This window comes from Priapulus caudatus, unplaced genomic scaffold (assembly GCF_000485595.1).
Source record: "Priapulus caudatus unplaced genomic scaffold, Priapulus_caudatus-5.0.1 Scaffold951, whole genome shotgun sequence".
In the NCBI taxonomy this organism is placed as follows: Eukaryota; Metazoa; Priapulida; class Priapulimorpha; order Priapulimorphida; family Priapulidae; genus Priapulus; species Priapulus caudatus.
The window spans coordinates 22,688-41,481 of NW_014578012.1; the positions used below are offsets into that span (position 1 = coordinate 22,688).

At 42.0% G+C, this 18,794-nt stretch overlaps 1 protein-coding gene across 1 annotated transcript in view; it reads left to right on the forward strand.

Annotated features, from left to right (window-relative positions):
• Window positions 1-15,648, forward strand: part of LOC106814615 (prominin-1-A-like) — a 20,169-nt gene extending 4,521 nt beyond the window's left edge. The window contains exons 2-16 of the mRNA XM_014818953.1: window positions 3,724-3,803; window positions 4,073-4,152; window positions 5,271-5,423; window positions 5,930-6,062; window positions 6,830-6,948; window positions 7,759-7,843; window positions 8,054-8,200; window positions 9,480-9,680; window positions 10,208-10,288; window positions 10,885-10,953; window positions 11,161-11,250; window positions 11,459-11,577; window positions 11,889-11,906; window positions 12,628-12,689; window positions 14,883-15,648. Coding sequence (XP_014674439.1) covers window positions 4,133-4,152; window positions 5,271-5,423; window positions 5,930-6,062; window positions 6,830-6,948; window positions 7,759-7,843; window positions 8,054-8,200; window positions 9,480-9,680; window positions 10,208-10,288; window positions 10,885-10,953; window positions 11,161-11,250; window positions 11,459-11,577; window positions 11,889-11,906; window positions 12,628-12,667 — 1,275 coding nt within the window. The 5' untranslated portion in view covers window positions 3,724-3,803; window positions 4,073-4,132 and the 3' untranslated portion in view covers window positions 12,668-12,689; window positions 14,883-15,648. The remainder of the gene's footprint in view (window positions 1-3,723; window positions 3,804-4,072; window positions 4,153-5,270; window positions 5,424-5,929; window positions 6,063-6,829; window positions 6,949-7,758; window positions 7,844-8,053; window positions 8,201-9,479; window positions 9,681-10,207; window positions 10,289-10,884; window positions 10,954-11,160; window positions 11,251-11,458; window positions 11,578-11,888; window positions 11,907-12,627; window positions 12,690-14,882) is intronic.
• Window positions 15,649-18,794: the final 3,146 nt, after the last annotated feature.

Sequence of the window (18,794 nt, forward strand, 5' to 3'; positions counted from 1 at the left end):
GTGCGTGCGTGCGTGCGTGCGTGCGTGCGTGCGTGCATGTGAGTGTGTGTGTGTGTATGTGTGTGTGCGTGTGTGCGTGTGTGTGTGTGTGCCTGTGTGCGTGTGTGCGTACGTGTGTGCGTGCGTGCGTGCGTACGTGCGTGCGTGCGTGTTTATATTGTGACAAGGGCCTGTGTCACGAAAGAGCAACTGAAATAATATAATAGCTGTGCTAGCATTGCACATGTTTTATGCATGATCGTGACAGTAACACGTGCAACGGTCAATATATCTATGCCAGTGGAACGGGGTGAACACTGATGAAGTGGTGACACGCACACATGCACGCACGCACGCATGCACACATGCGTACTCCCTCATGCAGGCACGCACACATGAACGCATACACGCATGCATACAAACACTCATGCATACACGCATACACACACGTACACACATGCACACATGCATACACACAAGCACATATGTCATGTGTAAGGTTTCCAGTGGTAAGTTTCATTCTCGTGATGTAGGTAATTTAGCTGAGAAATTTTGGCACCCATGAATTCTTATAATCGAGTATGTGTATGCCTGCATGCATGCGTGTTAACGTCTTTTCTATATCTGCATTACATGTGGTGTTGTGCATTTCCTAATTAGGAAGGCTTATTTTTGCATCAACAGGATTACAGACTCAGACTTGCTTGTTTGCTCGTTAGAGGAACTAGCTTGGATGTCTTACAGGCCCAGAAGATGAGACTGGTGGGAAACGTGCTGATATTGTCGATTACGGTTACCAGTGCCAATAATTTGGTTCTGAAATGAGATTCTCTGTGCCATTCCAGATGCTCAACGATTTGGTAGCAAATTTGGCGTTACTGGTTGAAGCAACTGATGTAAATGTTACTGCTCTCGTGCTCGAGGTAAAAATGACATTATAACATCGATGATTTATGTTAAAATAAAATAGTTAAATTAAATTAAAATTAAATTATTTTATTAAAAGTGTGAGCACTTAAAATTTACTACTTACTACTAACTACGATGGTTTATCATTATCGGCCCACCATTTTGTTTTGAATAGATATTGTAAATCATTTTGGAATGTAGAATTCTATTGGCCATTGATCATGAATAATGCTGTTTGTAGATGTGTTCTTCATTCAACTTTGATAACCTTTGTTCAACATTAATAACTTTTGTTCAACATTGATAACGTTCATTCACTCATGATAACCTCTGTTCAATCATGATAACCTTCATTCAACCATGATAACCTTCATTCACTCATGATAACCTTCATTCAACTATGATAACCTTCATTCAACCATGATAACCAAGCGTTCAACCATGATAATCTTCATTCAACCATGATAACCTTCATTCACTCATGATAACTTTCATTCAACTATGAGTATGATAACCTTCATTCAACCATGATAACCAAGCGTTTAACCGTGATGACCTTCATTCAACCATGATAACCTTTATTCAACCATGATAACCTTCATTCAACCATGATAACCTTCATTCAACCATGATAACCTTCATTCAACCATGATAACCTTCATTCAACCATGATAACCTTCATTAAACCATGATAACCTTCATTCAACCATGATAACCTTCATTCAACCATGATAACCTTCATTCAACCATGATAACCAAGCGTTCAACCATGATAACCTTCATTCAACCATGATAATCTTCATTCAACCATGATAACCGTCATTTCAACCATGATAACCTTCTCATTCAACCATCGATAACCTTCATTCAACCATCATGATACCTTCATTCAACCGCGATAACCTTCATTCAACCATGATAACCTTTATTAAACCGTGATAACCTTCATTCAACCATGATGACACAGCGTTTAACTGTGATAACCTGGTCGCAGGTCGTATATAATCACATGCAGAATGCAGACGCGTAATCATACGTCCGTGGTCCATCTCTTGAGTAGATCTCACTGATATATTCTCACTTCACAGGCGCAGCAGGAGTGTGCGATGCTGTGCCGCAGCGAGTCGCAAATGAGTCGCTAGCTGTGCCTGAGATTGTAAAGTCTTCGCCTTACAGTGTTTACCCGCAAAATATGAAAGTTGCGCAACTGTGTTCCCGGGGGAATATATTCGTGAAGTAATAATAATAAGTCGTGCTCTAGGTTTTCCGTAACACGGGAAATGTGCTAGTTCACACTGCTTGTCGTGTTCATATTTGGAAAATGCCGGAATGTCCTGTTATCGTGTTTGGCAGGGTGATGCGAGTTGCGTCTGTTGTCTTGTTTAGCAATAGTGATTGTACCGTTGTGATGTTGTGTATGGCTTCCCAGTTCCGCCGCGGCAGGTATCAATGTTTATTGGCGGGATTCGCTGAGAGAGATGTGCGTGTTAACGAATAGACGATCAGTAGCACACAGTAGATACAAACAAGTAGGTGTGGTGAACGGACTCTAGGTTTATTCTAGTAAATCAGAAAGTCACTACACGGCTAAATGAATGTCCGGGAGCGCACGAAAAACACGACTTTTTACGATGGTAACTACTGCAGGGACTCTGAGTCCCTGAAACGCACACACGAGATTCGTGCTGCTTAGGTTCGTGTACACGGTAATATGGGGCGCGTCTGTGGGAGTCACATCCGAAACCTTAAATCTTTCTCGCTGAGTCACCTGGGTTGGCTCGTTTTTAGCCACCGCAAGTGCAGGCGTGACGCGTCTATGAGGACTAGGAATCCGAGAGTGGACGCTTTTAGCTTGCGCCAAGATGGCGACGAGGCATCCTCGCCGACCGTTCTCTGCTGACGAATCTTTTAAATATTAAATAATGCCACGTATTCGGAGGGCCGCTTTGTCATTGGTTCGCCTTTTTCAACTCTCCTGCCACTCGTGACGTCGGGTCGTACTATCTATATATCTCTACATATAGAGTACTGAAGTGTGACGTCACGGTGGCATGACAACGAACCCACTGGTTCTAAACAACCCACTGGCTCCATAACATTAACTGCATGAAAATGTTGTGCGTACGTAAAACACGAGTGTGTGCGCTGCAGACAGAGGTAGCAAGTCGATCTTACAATATTTAATTAATTAATTATTTTATTTTATTTTTTTAATTATTTTTTTTATTTTTTATTTTTTTTGTTGCTTTTCACTTCCATCCTTTGGAAATCTATAAAAACTGCAATAATGACTCTCAGAATGATGGTTAATATCGGGTACAAAACGCGCAACCATTTTCACGCAGGTTAATGTTACCAGAGCATATGATTGTTTAGAACCAGTGGGTTCGTTGTCATGCCACCGTGACGTCATCACTTCGGAGCTCTATAGCGCATACGTATAATGACTATTCCTAGATCTCGCGCGCATATAGCACTGATGTCATGGCTATTTCTAGCTCGCGCCCCGCGTTGGACCTTCTCGTACCACGTGGCTATGAAACTTCATCGTAGCATGCTGCTACATAATTATTGGTTGACTTTTGAGTTTACTGTTCAGGGGCGTGTACAGGATTTGTAGCAGGGGGGGGTCTAACCGTAACCGGAGCACGCGAAGGGAAATCGAATTCCCCCAGAAATTTTTTGCCTTCAGGGGGTCCGCGGACGCCCCTGACGCCGCCCCGCCCCTGGTGTAACGCCCCTGTTGTTATATTATATTTGGTAATTGATGAGAATACATTCGGATTTCTGTAGTTCCTATCAAGTTAATCGGTGTATTCATTAATTTATCTTCAGCAATCAAGGCTGAATTTGATGACTTCGCTACAATTCTTGACAAGGAACTATCTGAACGTATCGCCAATTTTACCTTAAATGTAAGACTAACTAGATGTTTCCATTGTAATATTCAGTAATTATTAACATCAATAATAAATCAGTAATCAAACTGCTGATACAGTGATATGACTTACATTAATAAGCTATGCTTTTTGCTAATTTTTATTAAAAGAAAATTTTAAAACCAGTGTGGCATAATAATAATTATCGATGAAATCATGCCAGTTGTGGCGATGTATAAATACTTATAGGATGAGAGAATGTCAGGAATAGAATATACTGAATGTATTTGTTCATTTCATCCTAGTTACTTGATACGAAAGCCATTGAAGGCAATTTCTCAACAGCATACAACTCTTACAACATTATGGCATATGACAATTATAGGTAATCTGTTTAAAGATGTGTCTATCTCGATGTGCCTTCTCACACTGTTAGCATTTGACTTCGGGCAAATGTGTACTTTCCCGCTCACGTATCTACGAAATTCTGGGTTTTCCAAGTTTCTCACTTTCTATTCGAACACACTCTTTTATTTTAAGGCAGTTTTACTCAATATCTAAACTACATTCTACTGTTATCATTGGGTTCTGGATAATTCTAGCACATATGGGATAGCATAATGCAACTATTCAAGTAGTCACTATGAACAGTAGAGATCGTATATTTCGTGTGATTTTCACACAAGGGTCTTCAACTCCTAAGATTGCATGTTGGAAGGGCTCAATCCCTCAGTGGCCCTTACAGCTTAGTTAGCCCTATTCGTCCAAGCGAGATATCTTGGATATTAATTATTATTGCTAGGTCGGTTAAGCTAGACCAATTTGCACGCGTTTTTCATACGTGTCCACCAAGGCCACATTGTCGATCGCCCTAGCTGCACTTTGTTACTAAGGATCATTTTAGAATGCCTCTTCCTCAGTAGTGATTAGGTAGAGCTACCTGTCATTCACTCCAGGTGGTCGTTTCGCTCACCACGTCGATATTCCAAGGCATACGACCAAGACAACGTGACTAAAACCAACTATGAAGTTACCTATATAGTTTTCGATATAGCACAATTCAATGTTAATAGACCTTTATTATGAAAGCAACTGTCCTCTATGGTGGGTTTTTAAATGCTATATTAGCGGTTCTCAACTCCTGGCCAACAACTGGTGTGACCAAATCATTTTAAGCACGTCACCAACGGTCCCCGACCACCATGGTCCTGCATTCATTCATTTATAGATCAACGGGGGGCTGTGACAAGGAGACACTTTACTTAAATGACTCCACTACCAGCAATTAGGTCACGACCGATACCAATTTATGAGCAATCGGAACACAACCATACAATAATGTTCCAATTTATAATCAATGAGTATCTATTTATAAGCGCAACTAATTAATCAATTAAGTACATAATTAATGTAATACCTCACATACACTAATGTTGCGCAATATATAATATTAACGTAATCCATGTCTTCAATAATTAATAATTATAATTAATGTGTTAACAGGTGGGGAGTCTGGCTGGCTCTAGGCTGTCTGGTGCTGTTAATCAGCATGCTACTGCTGACCGGCCTCATCGTGGGTTTCATAGGCTTCAATACGGAAGACTTACCGACTCAGCGCACCGCGCTCTCCAACGCTGGAGGCAACCTCATTGTAAGGTGTGTTCAACGCGGCCCCGCGCGCTCACCTCGCGCGTCCTGTGCCAGCGGTGACGTCTATAGAAGGGTCACCTGTCTGTAGAGGTCGCCTTCAGCGTTTACTTTGAGCAGCATTTATACCGTGAAAGCTTTATCGTGAAATCTTTTATCGAACCGTCAGCTGGCCACTTTTGGCATTTCCCTTGTTGAGTAAATCTCATATACAGGTTTATCAGTATACATCTTGTTTTATTAGTGACAGTGTTATGTATTACTATGTTCTCAAGGGCAATGTTTCACCTGGGTACAGTTTTGTGTGTGTGTTTTATTACATTGTGTTCTCTCTCGCCCGCTTACATCTCTTTCGTCTGCTTTCTCTCTGACAATTTTGAGTGCTCATTTCATGAAAGTGGCATCGAGGTCAGCTTTCTCTTTAGCAGGAACGTCCTCCCCATTTGTGTAGTCTGCTCCCATCTCTACTGCCTGCTTTCTCTCTGACAATGTTGTTCATGCGTGTTTCGTTACAGCGGCGTCGTGGTAAGCTTTGTGTTTGCCGCGATCATCATGCTTGTCTGTGTCGTCTGCTTTGTCGTCGGCGTTCCCGCTGACCGCGTCGTCTGCCAGCCGCTCGTCGACCCCGACCTTGAAGCGCTAGCCAAGGTCAGTACGATCATAGCTTACCCTTTGAGGCCCTGACCTTGAAGCGCTAGCCAAGGTCAGTACGATCATAGCTAACACTTTGAGGCCCTGATCTTTAAACACTAGCCAAGGTCAGTACGTTCATAGCTAACACTTTGAGGCCCTGATCTTCAAACGCTAGTCAAGGTCAGTACAGTCGTAGGCAAAGGTTAGAGGCCACGACCTTAAAACTCTAGCCAAGGAAGGTCAGTGTGGCAATAGCTTACGATTAGAGACCCCAACCTTAAAACCTTAGCCAAGGTCGGTAAATGCATGGCATACAGTTAGGGAGTCCCCGACCTTAGCACTCTGCTCAAAGTCGGTACGTGCACGGCATGTAATCAGCTCGCGTCCTACAGTACGGCGCGCAGCGAGTCGCGTCGGTGGATGCACGCGTCGCCGCGTGCCGCAGTTCCGATTCCACTCCACTCGCCAGGGCCTAGTCCAAGCCATTTTTCATACCGAATACCGGCGCCCAAATTACGACCCTTAGCAAAACGCCCAAATTACAAAATTCATAAGACGCCCAAATTAGCAGAGCTCTGAAAATTGTTAAAATTAAATCTCCATGCTTCTATCGTTATGTAGGCACTGTTTTATAATAAAATGCTCATATAAGATCTATAATCTATTATCTGAATAAAATTTTAATGTTATTATACATCTACTTATACCTAAAAATATATTAAGCAGCTCGATTAGCCCCTTTTCGCATCTGATTGTTTTCGCTGTCGTTGACTGCCGCGCAGCTGATTGACGAGCCGGGTGAGTCGGTGTTTGCGGAGGGCCTGGAGAGAGACGAGTACTTCCTCAGCAGCCTGCTGCTCAACGACTGGACCGTGCCGCTGCGACTCACCGACGTGCTGAAGTAGGTGCCGCTCAGCTTGTGTGCATCGCGTGCGTCGCTCAGCTTCTTACTGTATTATAGGGGGTTAGTGAGAAAAAGAGAAGGGGTAGAAAATGGGCCAAATTCGTATGAAATCAATGAGTTATTGTGATTTATTATGGGCCATGTGGGAAAGATTTTGAGAGCAGTGATTGCATTATAGTTGTATATGTATTTGTAGTATATTTGTTATGCAAACGAATTCCTATAAGCATTTTGTTTCATTGGTTTAATAGTGTAATGTGCATTACTCCCTGGGTACCGCTGGAATGTACGCCTACCCTTTTTTGTTGCTAATTGATATTCACTAACTGATCACTAATTGATAAATAATAATTGAATGCGTGGAATTTCATAAAGTGCCTGTCGAACCCACGTGGCGCAGTGTGGGGAATGTGCTTCCCGTAGAGACGGCCCCAGAGCTGCACTTGGTGCATGTCTCACGCGCAGGTGTGTGAGGCCATAATAAAAATATTGTTTGTTTGCCCTCACCCCCGCCAAAAATGGGCAGACTCAAACAATTTTATTGATCTTTCCCATTCTTTTTTTTTTACAAATTGTATCATAGTACATTATATAAATCTGTAGGCAATACATTATATGTACCAAGCAAAACAAACATTCAACATAAAAGGTATCTCCACACAAGCACACCCGAGCATGTAGACGCCATGCTGAATTTGTAAAAAGACCCCCCTCAAAAAAAAGAAGCCTACCTACCTACCCAAACTTTTCAGCCTGGGTCGGGTGGGGCAAACAAAGATTTTTTTAATTGTGGCCTGAATGTTTCAGGGAGTGCAGGGATGATGGGCCGATATGGCAGGTCCTGAAGCTTGACAACGCCTACAATCTGAACTCCCTCATCGACGTTTCCGCGGTACGCCAGACGTCGAACGTCAAAATCTCGGTCAAATCTCATTAAATCTCTTTGCCACGACTGTGCAAAGTGGCAAATAATTCAATAATTATTGACCACATCGTATGATAAATAACGTGTAATCACATCTGATCATGTATCACAATAGCGTGACCCCTACCTGCGAGTTTGACTGTACCCTGATTAACGATAGTTTGCTACCACGTCCAGGCTGTGGACACTGAGCAGATAGGAAGTCAGGTAACCAACGAAGTGTCTCTGTCCTCCGTCACCATTCTTTCGCCAGAGCTCACGAGCCTGTTATCCGACTTCAACGACTCTTTGGCAGCAATAAACATCACTGCTCTTCAGGCGCAGGTATAGGCACTAATACATAATATCAGAAGTAGATAATAGAGAAGGAGTGTGACTTCAATAAACATGGGAAATTCGTCATTTACTAGCCTTAGAATACCTACGATTTACTATGCGTAACTCAACCAACTTGAGCTCAAATCGTACACAGTACATTCGCCTAGCATTGTGCGAAATCGTTTCCTTGTATACACACGCAATTCGGAGATACAGACTAAAACGTACGATATGATTCTCCATTCTGTTGCCAGCCAAACGAATCCATAACCCGCCTAACTTGAAACAATAGCTACTAACGATTCTTGCACACTCTTGTGCCCTCGGCGATGCGGTGTGGCTTGCTGGGAGATTGCACATCGACGCAACACTAGACGAGCTAACCTTTGACCTATTTACAGCTGGTATGCCCCCCACGCACGCACGCCTACCACAATCAGCAGCAGCTCCAGCTCCAATCTCCCAGCGAGCCACACCGCATCGCCGAGGGCACAAGAGTGCGCAAGAGTCGTTAGTAGCTGCCTATTGTTTCAAGTTAGGCGGGTTATGGATTCGTTTTGCTGGCAACAGAATGGAGAATCGTGTCGTACGTTTTCGTCTTTATCTCCGGATTGCGGGTGTATACGAGGAAACGATTTCGCACGATGCTAGGCGAATGTACTGTGTATGATTTGAGCTCAAGTTGGTTGAGTTACGCGTAGTAAATCGTAGGTATTCTAAGGCTAGTAAATGACGAATTTCCCTTGTTTATTGAAATCACGCTCCTTCCCTATTATCTACTTCTGATAATATATATGTAATATATAACAGGCGCTAGCTCATACCTGCAACAGTCGTCGTATGCTCTATTAATATATCATATAAATATTATCGTGAGTGAATAAAAACTCAATTCGATCTTTTTCGCTTCTAATATTGTAATTATTATAAAATGCGTTATCAGTATATGATCGATCTATTATATGAGACGTCAAGCAGAGAACTCGATGACTGACTTTCGGATTTGGTCAGTCCACCTAATCCCCTGAGTGACTATAACATCTGATATACTGAATGTCTGGCCATGTTAGAGTTGATTTGTCCATGTACGAGCCCAAATCACAGAACTCGACCCCTGACCCTTCACCTTGATGCACGCGTCATGGTGTTGCTCCTTTTTTTTTACCGAATTAGTTCTACTTTAGCTTTTTTGTGTGAATCGTTGTCCGTGTCGCGAACCGGCGATCAACAGGACTCGGCGCCGGCCCGCTACGATCTGAACAGAACCGCTGACCTTTGTGCGCAGGTGACGGTGCCGCTGACGGGTGCTGACCTGCAACAGGTGGCCGCCACGCTGCGTGCGATCGTGCCGCTCATCCCGGCGGTGGCGGCGGTGGCCGACACAGCGGACGACATTTACAACCTGCAGGTGGTGCCCCTGCAGGAGTCGCAGCAGACTGTCAGTAACCTGCTGGCTGACCTTGACTTGCACGTCAAGGACACGATGGTGAGCGATGGTCCGCGCATTAGCCAGGATTCGCCGAGACGATCATTGTCTCGTTTATTTCTCAAATTGAATTAATGAAATTAGAAGATGGTGAATAATGATCAATTAATTACTGGTAAGGATTTGGGGTGGCGATGGTGGGTGTGTGTTGTTTAACGCGTTTGCCTTAAGATATCTGCCGGCAAGTGCGAAGTCGTGTGGGAAAAATCCATTTTTGTCTCGGGTCGTGACTGTGGCAAGTGTCATGACGTGCTGAAATGAAAGGCCTGGTCCAGCAGTCTGCTGTTTGATTCCGCTGCAGTAGCAACTCGGGGTTCGGCACAAATAACGACGCCATGTTAGCAACGAAAGACTAATTTTCACTTTTTGTAGTCTTGTCGGGTTCTTCTAACTTTTGCTACGAGTCTCGTAAGGCTGTGGTAATTAAGCAGCTATTAATGGCTAATTGTATCACAGTATTAGCAGTGGCCTGAGCAGAAAGCCAGTATGCTTCATGTGAGTTTGTTTCCTATGGCTTTGTTTTCCAGGCAAACATTAGCACTGTCCTTGATGCTCTGCAAACCTCCCAGGATGCAATAAGAACCAATGGCAGTGTCATCATCACACGGGTATGTCTGAATTTTGGTTACTAGAGGTCGCTGTTGCCTGCACGGCCCATAATAGCGCTGAAGGGGTCGTTGTCGTATAGGGTACTACATATATGTACGCCTACTCCCTAACCCTAACCCTAACCCTAACCCTAACCCTAACCCTAACCCTAACCCTAACCATATCAGATAGTTACCTCGGGTACATATATGTAGTACCCTATATGACAACGACTCTTCGTGCCATAACAGCAATATTGTTAGCTTCATATGTGTAGTTATAGCACAGAACAGACCAAGGTGGATATAAGATCATGCCAATGTAGCATTAGCGTCTTCTAGAGTGCCAATGTGTTTTAAGTTAGCGTTTTGTGTCCCAAAACATCTACAAATCAAACCTGGCAGAACCCTCTATAGAATGAACACCTGTCTATGAATGACACGTACTTCTCTTGAATAGCAGTTATGAAACCAACTCAACAGAACGGACACCTGTTTATAAAGGCTACAATGGTTTTTCCTTAGAGCCACGTACCATTACATAGAGATCTAACTGCATTAACTTAATAAATAAACTTAAGTGGAATTTATATATTTTGTTTGGTTTCCAATTACAGCTTGTGAATGAGTACATTGCAAGGCTAGTGGGCTATGGTGATCAGTACATTGATCATTCTATCGATCTAGTGAGTACATATATTTACAAAAAAATATTACGGAATACGTGAATCAGATACTGAATATAGTACACATTAAATTGTATTTAATCACAACTTTTTAAATTAAATGCAATTTTATGTTAAAAAACATTGTTTACGTGTTATTTCTGCCATTACCTTAATGTCATTTTTAATTAGTGATTAATTATTCATGTTGATATCTAATTATTCTAGTTAAAGAATGACGTGGGAAAATGTCGGACTGTTTGGAACGTCTATAACTCTGCAACGACTCTAGTCTGCAAGACTTTCCTAAATGCATTCGTGAGTTTTAGTGTAAGAAATATTGTCTAGGCATCCACCTGCTGCCCGTCTAATTGTATTGGTATTCTGCACAGGATATGCGCAGCTAAGATTAGTTATAAAATAGAGCATAAATGTATGCACGTATATATTATACGCGAGCGAATATATTTTGATATTTATTTAGTCTTCAGAAGATGGTCTAGTGTGCATTTTTTGTTTTTTATAGAATGCAAGCTGGTTCTGTCTGGGCTGGGCTGCCGTCCTGCTCATACCTGCTGTTATCTTTGGTATGAAGCTATCCAAGTATTTCCGACGTATGAAACATGCTATTGGTTTTGCCGATGGGTAAGCTTCCATGTTCATTAGCATAATACCTGGTAGTAGAACTGTCCGCTGTCTCAGCATCACCTTCAGTGAAAATACACTTATTATTTTATTAATTCTAATAATTAACTAACCAATTAAGACCATATTTATTTCCATTTTAGTATTATGTTAATTCATATTGTTTTTTGCTTTATTTGTGTTCGACTCCAGTTTCATATGTTTATGGCTTTAGTAAGTGACCATGTTCACATTGGATATACAATTGTCTGTAGTGGGTTGTAGCATTTTAAAATTATACATTTTCAAACAGTGTTATTCTCATATTTCAGGAATTCGGCAATGGAAATGTAAGTGAATTGCTATAGTGAAAGCCATGTGTCATCAGTGATAACCTTGCAATCGTATTGTAGTTTAGTCAAGATTTTAGCTGCATTTAATAGGTGTACCGTTGCTGTGTTAGTTTAACGTAGGCCTCACTGCAAATAGAAATATCTTGGTTGTCAGTTCGGCTTAATTAGAACTGTAGAATGTCTTGCACAGTTATGTCACACACGGCTTAAACTCCACTTAGAGCAAATGTGTTAATAAGTTTGCTAGTGACAGTATGGAAGAAACACTATAAAGTTCTACCTATACCATAAGTAGTGAATTTCAATTCACTACTCGTATGATATGTAAAGCTATACAAAGCACTACCTAGAACTAATAGTGTAGTAGCTAAGTAGTGAATTTACTATTGACATGCTATGATACGTACCTACCTCTACCTGTGGTGTGACATTGTGGTGACATTGACATGCTATGATATGTACCTACCTCTACCTGTGGTGTGACATTGTGGTGACATTGACATGCTATGATACGTATACCTACCTCTACCTGTGGTGTGACATTGTGGTGACATTGACATGCTATGATACGTATACCTACCTCTACCTGTGCCGTGCTGACCATTGTTGGTGGACAACTGACATTATCTATGATATGTTTAAAGCTCTGCCTGTGGTGTAGTTGTGACCATTGTGCGTGACATTGACATGCTTACATCCCTGTTTACTTTATCTCCAGGAAACTATCAGCTGGAAACAAATCGGCATCGGACCTCTAGGTTATGGACAACCGGGACAAACGTGAGTACGTGCCTCCTCCTCCCCTCCCCTTCCCTCTCCCTAGGCATGACACTTGCCGGCCTCCCTCACCTTTACAGGTAGTCCAGCCGGACAGACCAACCTAATCGATTTGCTAATTACAAGAAATGGCATTAACTTCGTCCCACTCCAACCTCTCCAATTATCGATTATAGTAAGAATACCAGGGCGCCCCCCTGGCACGATGATTCCCGTTCCGCCGAACAAGATCGGCGGTTTGCGCGCATTTTTCATGGTGCACGCCATATTACCGACTTTGTGGCCATTTGTTGCCAAAGCTTCATCTCGTCTTTTAGAGCATACTGTTCCGGCAGCAGTATCGGATTGGAGTTGCCTGACGGTTGCGGCGTGAGGTGGACTAAGATCGAATCGGGTCACCAGGTGTTTACGTTTAAGTGCGATGTGCTTCGAAGTGACACATGATTTAGGTGCATATCAGAATGACTGCGAGCTGCTCTGAAATCTCGATTATATTCACCGTTTCATGTAGGTTTCAAAACACACGCCATTATGAGGATGTGGTTTGTGTGCCAATGTGGAGTTTTGGGTGGTGTGTGCGTGCGTGCAGTAGGAGTTCCGGCGTCGTGCGTCGGTTGCGTGCGTGGGGCACCGGGCGCCGCGTGCGGTGCGGAGAATTATATGTTAGTTTTATGGTACGTGAATAATTAATCGCGTTATGTTATAAAATAGTTGTTATTATCCAACAGTTTTTGTAATATACACGAAAATAGTCGTGAACCCGGCCAGGGTTAGGGTTGAGGCCGTTGGTGTAACCGGATCGCAGGCAGAATGATTCCCTTACGCGATGCTTCATTGTTTTACATGCATACTGCAGTGGACCAATAACAGTGGGCCGCCGTAGATGCCAAGCAACATAGTAAAACGCGTTCTACTCGGGGTGACACGCTCGAACGTGTGCGTTTGTTGTTTGCAGTGAATCCCTGTCGTGGTTTGTCAGTTGTCCACAGGTCCTCAGAACTGTGAGGAACTTTTCGCACCACTCTGTCCTCGGCAGATGGCTGTACATTTGTGGCTACACTTGTCCGCTCAAGGAGCTGCTAAGACCTAGCGGGTGCACCACTTGGTCTGCAAACTAGTGAGGGACTTGCTGCACCGTCCGGAGCTGGCTTGTCTCAAAACTGCTGAGACTGTTGCACCACCTTGTCTTCAAGACTGGTAAGACCTGTGGCAATCTTTTCTTGCTCTCAACGACATGTTTGGAGACTCGTGAGGATTTCTGTGCACCGCTTTGTCTCAAGACCCGCGGAGACTTGTGCACCACTTGTCTCAAGACTGTAAGACTTGTCTATTGGTTGTCTCGAGACTGAGACTGTGAGACTTGTACACTGCTTGTCTCAAAATTGTAAGACTTGAGCCCTGCTTTTTTCAAAACTGTGTGACTTGTCTACTGCTTGTCTCAAGACTGTGATACTGTGAGACTTGTGCACTGCTCGTCTCAAGATTGTGAGACTTGTGCACCATTTGTCTCAAGACTGTAAGACATGTGCACCACTTGTCTCAAGACTGTAAGACTTGTGCATCTCTTGTCTCAAGACTGAGACGTGTGTACTGCTTGTCTCGAGACTGTGATACTGTGAGACTTGTGCACTGCTCGTCTCAAAATTGTAAGACTTGTGCTCCACTTGTCTCAAGACTGTAAGACTTGTGCTCCACTTGTCTCAAGACTGTGTGACTTGTCTACTGCTTGTCTCGAGACTGTGAGACTGTAAGACTTGTGCGCTGATTGTCTGGAGACTGTGAGACCTGTGCACTGCTTGTCTTGAGACCGCTAGACTTACACACCACGTCACGAGCGTAGTTTGATTTCCACAGTTTGATTTTACACTGGTGTCACTAAAAACAGAAATCTCACACAAAATTTAAACCAGTGATACAGACCTCTGGTTTGCCTCATGTTCACACGTTTGACGCACTCCCAATTTGCTTATAATTTGTTGAAAGATTATAGTACACATTTTCAATAACAAAGATTTTATAGGTAAATTTTTTGATAACAATCTCACTAATACTTATTTATTTTTACTTACATATTTACTTTTACAATGCGAGGCCTGTTACACTTGTATTTCTTTTATAAATTATTATCTACATAATACTCTCTTCTAGATCTCCTGGCAATATTGTTATCTCATTATTTTGTGTCGAATCGTTTAGTTCACAGATGTTGAACGGCAAAGTGGAAAACGGAGCCGTGATTACACCATGAACAGCATACATGAACACAGACCTGGTACAGCAAAAAGGAACGCTGAACAACATCACACCATGAACGGTGAGAGGAACAGTAGTACTAAGCTGCTATGTGCTGAACCGTGAACACAGCCACGCTAAATTGCTGACTTAATGAGTGAACAGCCATGTGGAACAAATGTGAACAGCATGTGTGAACACAACCACAAAGTATGAACATTATGAGTGAAGACAACCACGAAGTATGAACAGCATGGTTGAAGACAACCATGAAGTATGAACAGCATGAGTGAAGACAACCATGAAGTATGAACAGCATGAGTGAAGACAACCATGACGTATGAACAGCATGAGTGAAGACAACCATGACGTATGAACATTATGAGTCAACATACATGAACCGTAATGATCGTTGCACTATCAATATGAACGGCGACATGAGAGGAATCCTGCGATATCATAAAACGAGTGATACAACCAATATGTTCCCAGTTATGTGGAAAGTTATTGAATGACAGGTTATTTTGTTAAGTGCCTATTATGTGCCTTTGACATAATTATGACGTGATTGTCGGGAGATTTTCTAGTGTACACTTCTACCAACTAGCGATTTATCCTCTAATGAGTGCCATTCCAATTTGCTATGTAAACTGTGATCATTATAATACTGTGATTTGTCATGCATAGAAAAATATTATACTATATAGAATTTTAAAAACAATTCATGTTATCGGATGAATTTTTGTTTTATTAAAACTCCTAATCCTAAATCCACCAAATAATCCTATTTACAAAATGCTCGCCATTTAACAACTTTAGACTTATCCAAGATGTTGTACGACTTGAAAATGGCTCAATCTTTTCCGAATGTTTGTCAATTTTTCATTACTTCTCAGCAGTAACACATGATCGCATCGGTACTGTGTACAGTACCCAGTGGTACTGTGTACAGTACCCAGTGGTACTGTGTACAGTACCCAGTAGGGAAAAATGAACATATTTCATAACTCAGTTAATTTGCATGCAATTCGGCTGGATCTCCTCGTCACGATCTCTTTGCTCCTATTTTAATTTAGTCGTCTTCTGTTTCGGGTCGTCTTTTGGACGAGCGGACCTTGCAAACACCTGAATATCTAGTTAAGGATAATGCTGCCCCCAGTGTAGTGCAGGGTTTTATTTGCTGTATAACGATGGGGCAGACTACCCCTCTTCCGGATTATACTCTCCTAAAACATTTTACAAAAAATAGGGCATTTAGATACATTTTTGGAATTATTTTTGGCTATTATTATTACTATTATCATTATTTAAAATAATTCCCTCAAAATAAGATCCAAAATCCAATCAAACATCGAGGGAACATCAAATAATAAACAATTCCCAAGCCCTGGGCAGGCCACAAATATGGGCAACCCAAAATAAAACCTGGATTTAATACGAACCATTATCTTACACGTGGATCAAAGCTGCCCCGAGAAACCAAACCCAACTTGAGCTTACTCGAATAATTTGACATAATTCTGTCCGTATATTACATGTACCATCACGAGGGTCCGTAGAATTAACACGTTCAAAAGGATACGACTACTAGAGGTTTGTCGAAAAGCACATAGCCATTGGTATCTCCCAGAGCTTCCTTGGCGTTTTCATCATTGCTGAGAGTTATGAATGCTTGTCCTTTCATTCGACCTTCTTTCATCAGTCTGATATCGAACCTGCAACGTAAACAGGCAACTACTGTAAAATGTCAAGATGACAGACAGAATTAAAGGGATACTAGGATTTTACTGCATACAACTGTACTTACTGTATAACAAATCGTCTACACCCACACGTACTTGTTACCAGATACCTAATTTAATTGTTATAATTAATTATACATCAACGCTACGAAATTTGAACGGCGCCATTGACACCAGCGACCGTGCTGCCACCCTGAAAAAGTTGCGCATTTCCCAATATATTTTGCACGTTACAGACCGAGGGCTAATCACAAAGGTGCAATTATATTTATACCTAAATGCTATTTAACCGAACAATGTTCATTTTATGACAAATTTATCCATAATATCAGGAGTCTATCATTATATTAGTCTATATTAGTCTATCATAATATCAGGAGTATAATATCATAGTTATATTAGTCTATCATAATATCAGGAGTCGATCATCAATGATAGACTCCTGATAATATAACTGAAACTATATGTCATTTATAAGATATTACAATCTTTTTGCTTTTAAATTAATAAATAAGAAACACCCTCAGTCAGAGGCCCTTGGCTGAACAGTCGTTTTGTGCACTTTTTTCAGATCGTGCACTTTGAGTGGCGCCACCTTCGTTGTAATCAAACTGTAGTCGTTAGTTTTAAAACATTAAAAAAAATATTTCTAATGGTGATTGAACCATGAAACTTTTTATGTAGCGTAATTTTAACCTAAATTAACTGAAAATAATCCTAGAACCTAGAGTAAAGGATCCCTTTAAATACTGTATATTATCTCCTACTAAGCAATTGTTCAAGTTAAGAGTTATGATGTGGAATTTCACTGTAAAATGGGCCGCGTTCCAACCAGCCACAGTACTCGCCAACCATCTGAGAAACAAATCATATGTTTAACCTCCTACACAGGCTGGCAATAGAGAGGCTGCCACATGTACCCTAATTAACGCAGGTAAAAACTACACAATAACTACTACCGACCATGCACTGCCACTGGCAGTTGGCCAACTGGCAGTGGCAGTAATAACACATCTGACCAGTGCAATATGATTAACACACTGACAGTACAGAATGCCATAGAAATTATATACGATTTAATTAGGAGGCAAAACCTTCTTCAAGCAAATTTAGCTTTGAAAATTATCATCTCGTGACATTGTATAGCCTCATACATCCAGGCATGTATGAGATTCCCTACTAGCAAAGCCCAAGGCCAGTCCAAATCCTATTCTAAACACACAGTAACAGTTAACCAATATCCATGTTTAAATCCCTCCTCTGTCGAGGGTCTAAAAGGTTATAGCAGACACTTACTCTTGCACGTCCAGTGGAAAGCACATTTCATGCCTTTGCAATACAGCCATAAAAATGGTAGGTCACCGCTGAAGACAAAAAGTTTTCGAATTGCTCGTCAGACCATGTCCTCAGAAAATTCTAAAATCTGCCCTGTGCCCATGTGGCCTTTGACTTGTGACCTCCAAATTTCGGCACAGTGATGCTTTTCCTACCAATGAATGCTTACACCGACTGATCACAAGCCGCATAGTCGAGTCCGTTTTAGATTTGTGCGCAATTTCTGCATTTCCTCCCTATACTAAGTTAAGGAGTGAATGTTCGCCCCTTATTTTACACCTCAGCTGACCTTTGACCTTTGAGCCCCTCATCTTCGACATCCCAACTCTTCGGATTCGCCCCCCACGTCCCGAAATATTCGTGAGCCGTACCTCGCAGCGGTGATTAAAGATTTTGCTCAACTGGTTGACCAGACGGACGCACGGAAGCACGACGGACGACGGAACGCACGAGACGACGATGGATTCTACAAGCTGCAATCCTGACTATGTCCAGATGAGGCTAAAATATACTAAAATCGTAGGGTGATCTTGTGGTTTTGCTGTTCGCAAATCGAGTTCCCTCCAGAGAATTGAAACACTTACAAGGTCCAATCTAAGTAGGCTTTCTGCATATCACTTCAAAGTTTTATCCGATATAAACGAACGTGTTAATTAATTTGTTTGAATCTCCTTGTGTATATCACACAGGCATATTGCGGCTATGATATGTAGAGTGGCGGGTGTAATTTTAAGGATGGCGGGCTCGACATCAGCCGGCGGCCGCCAAGGCTATAAATGTGCTCTGGAGAAGCTGATAT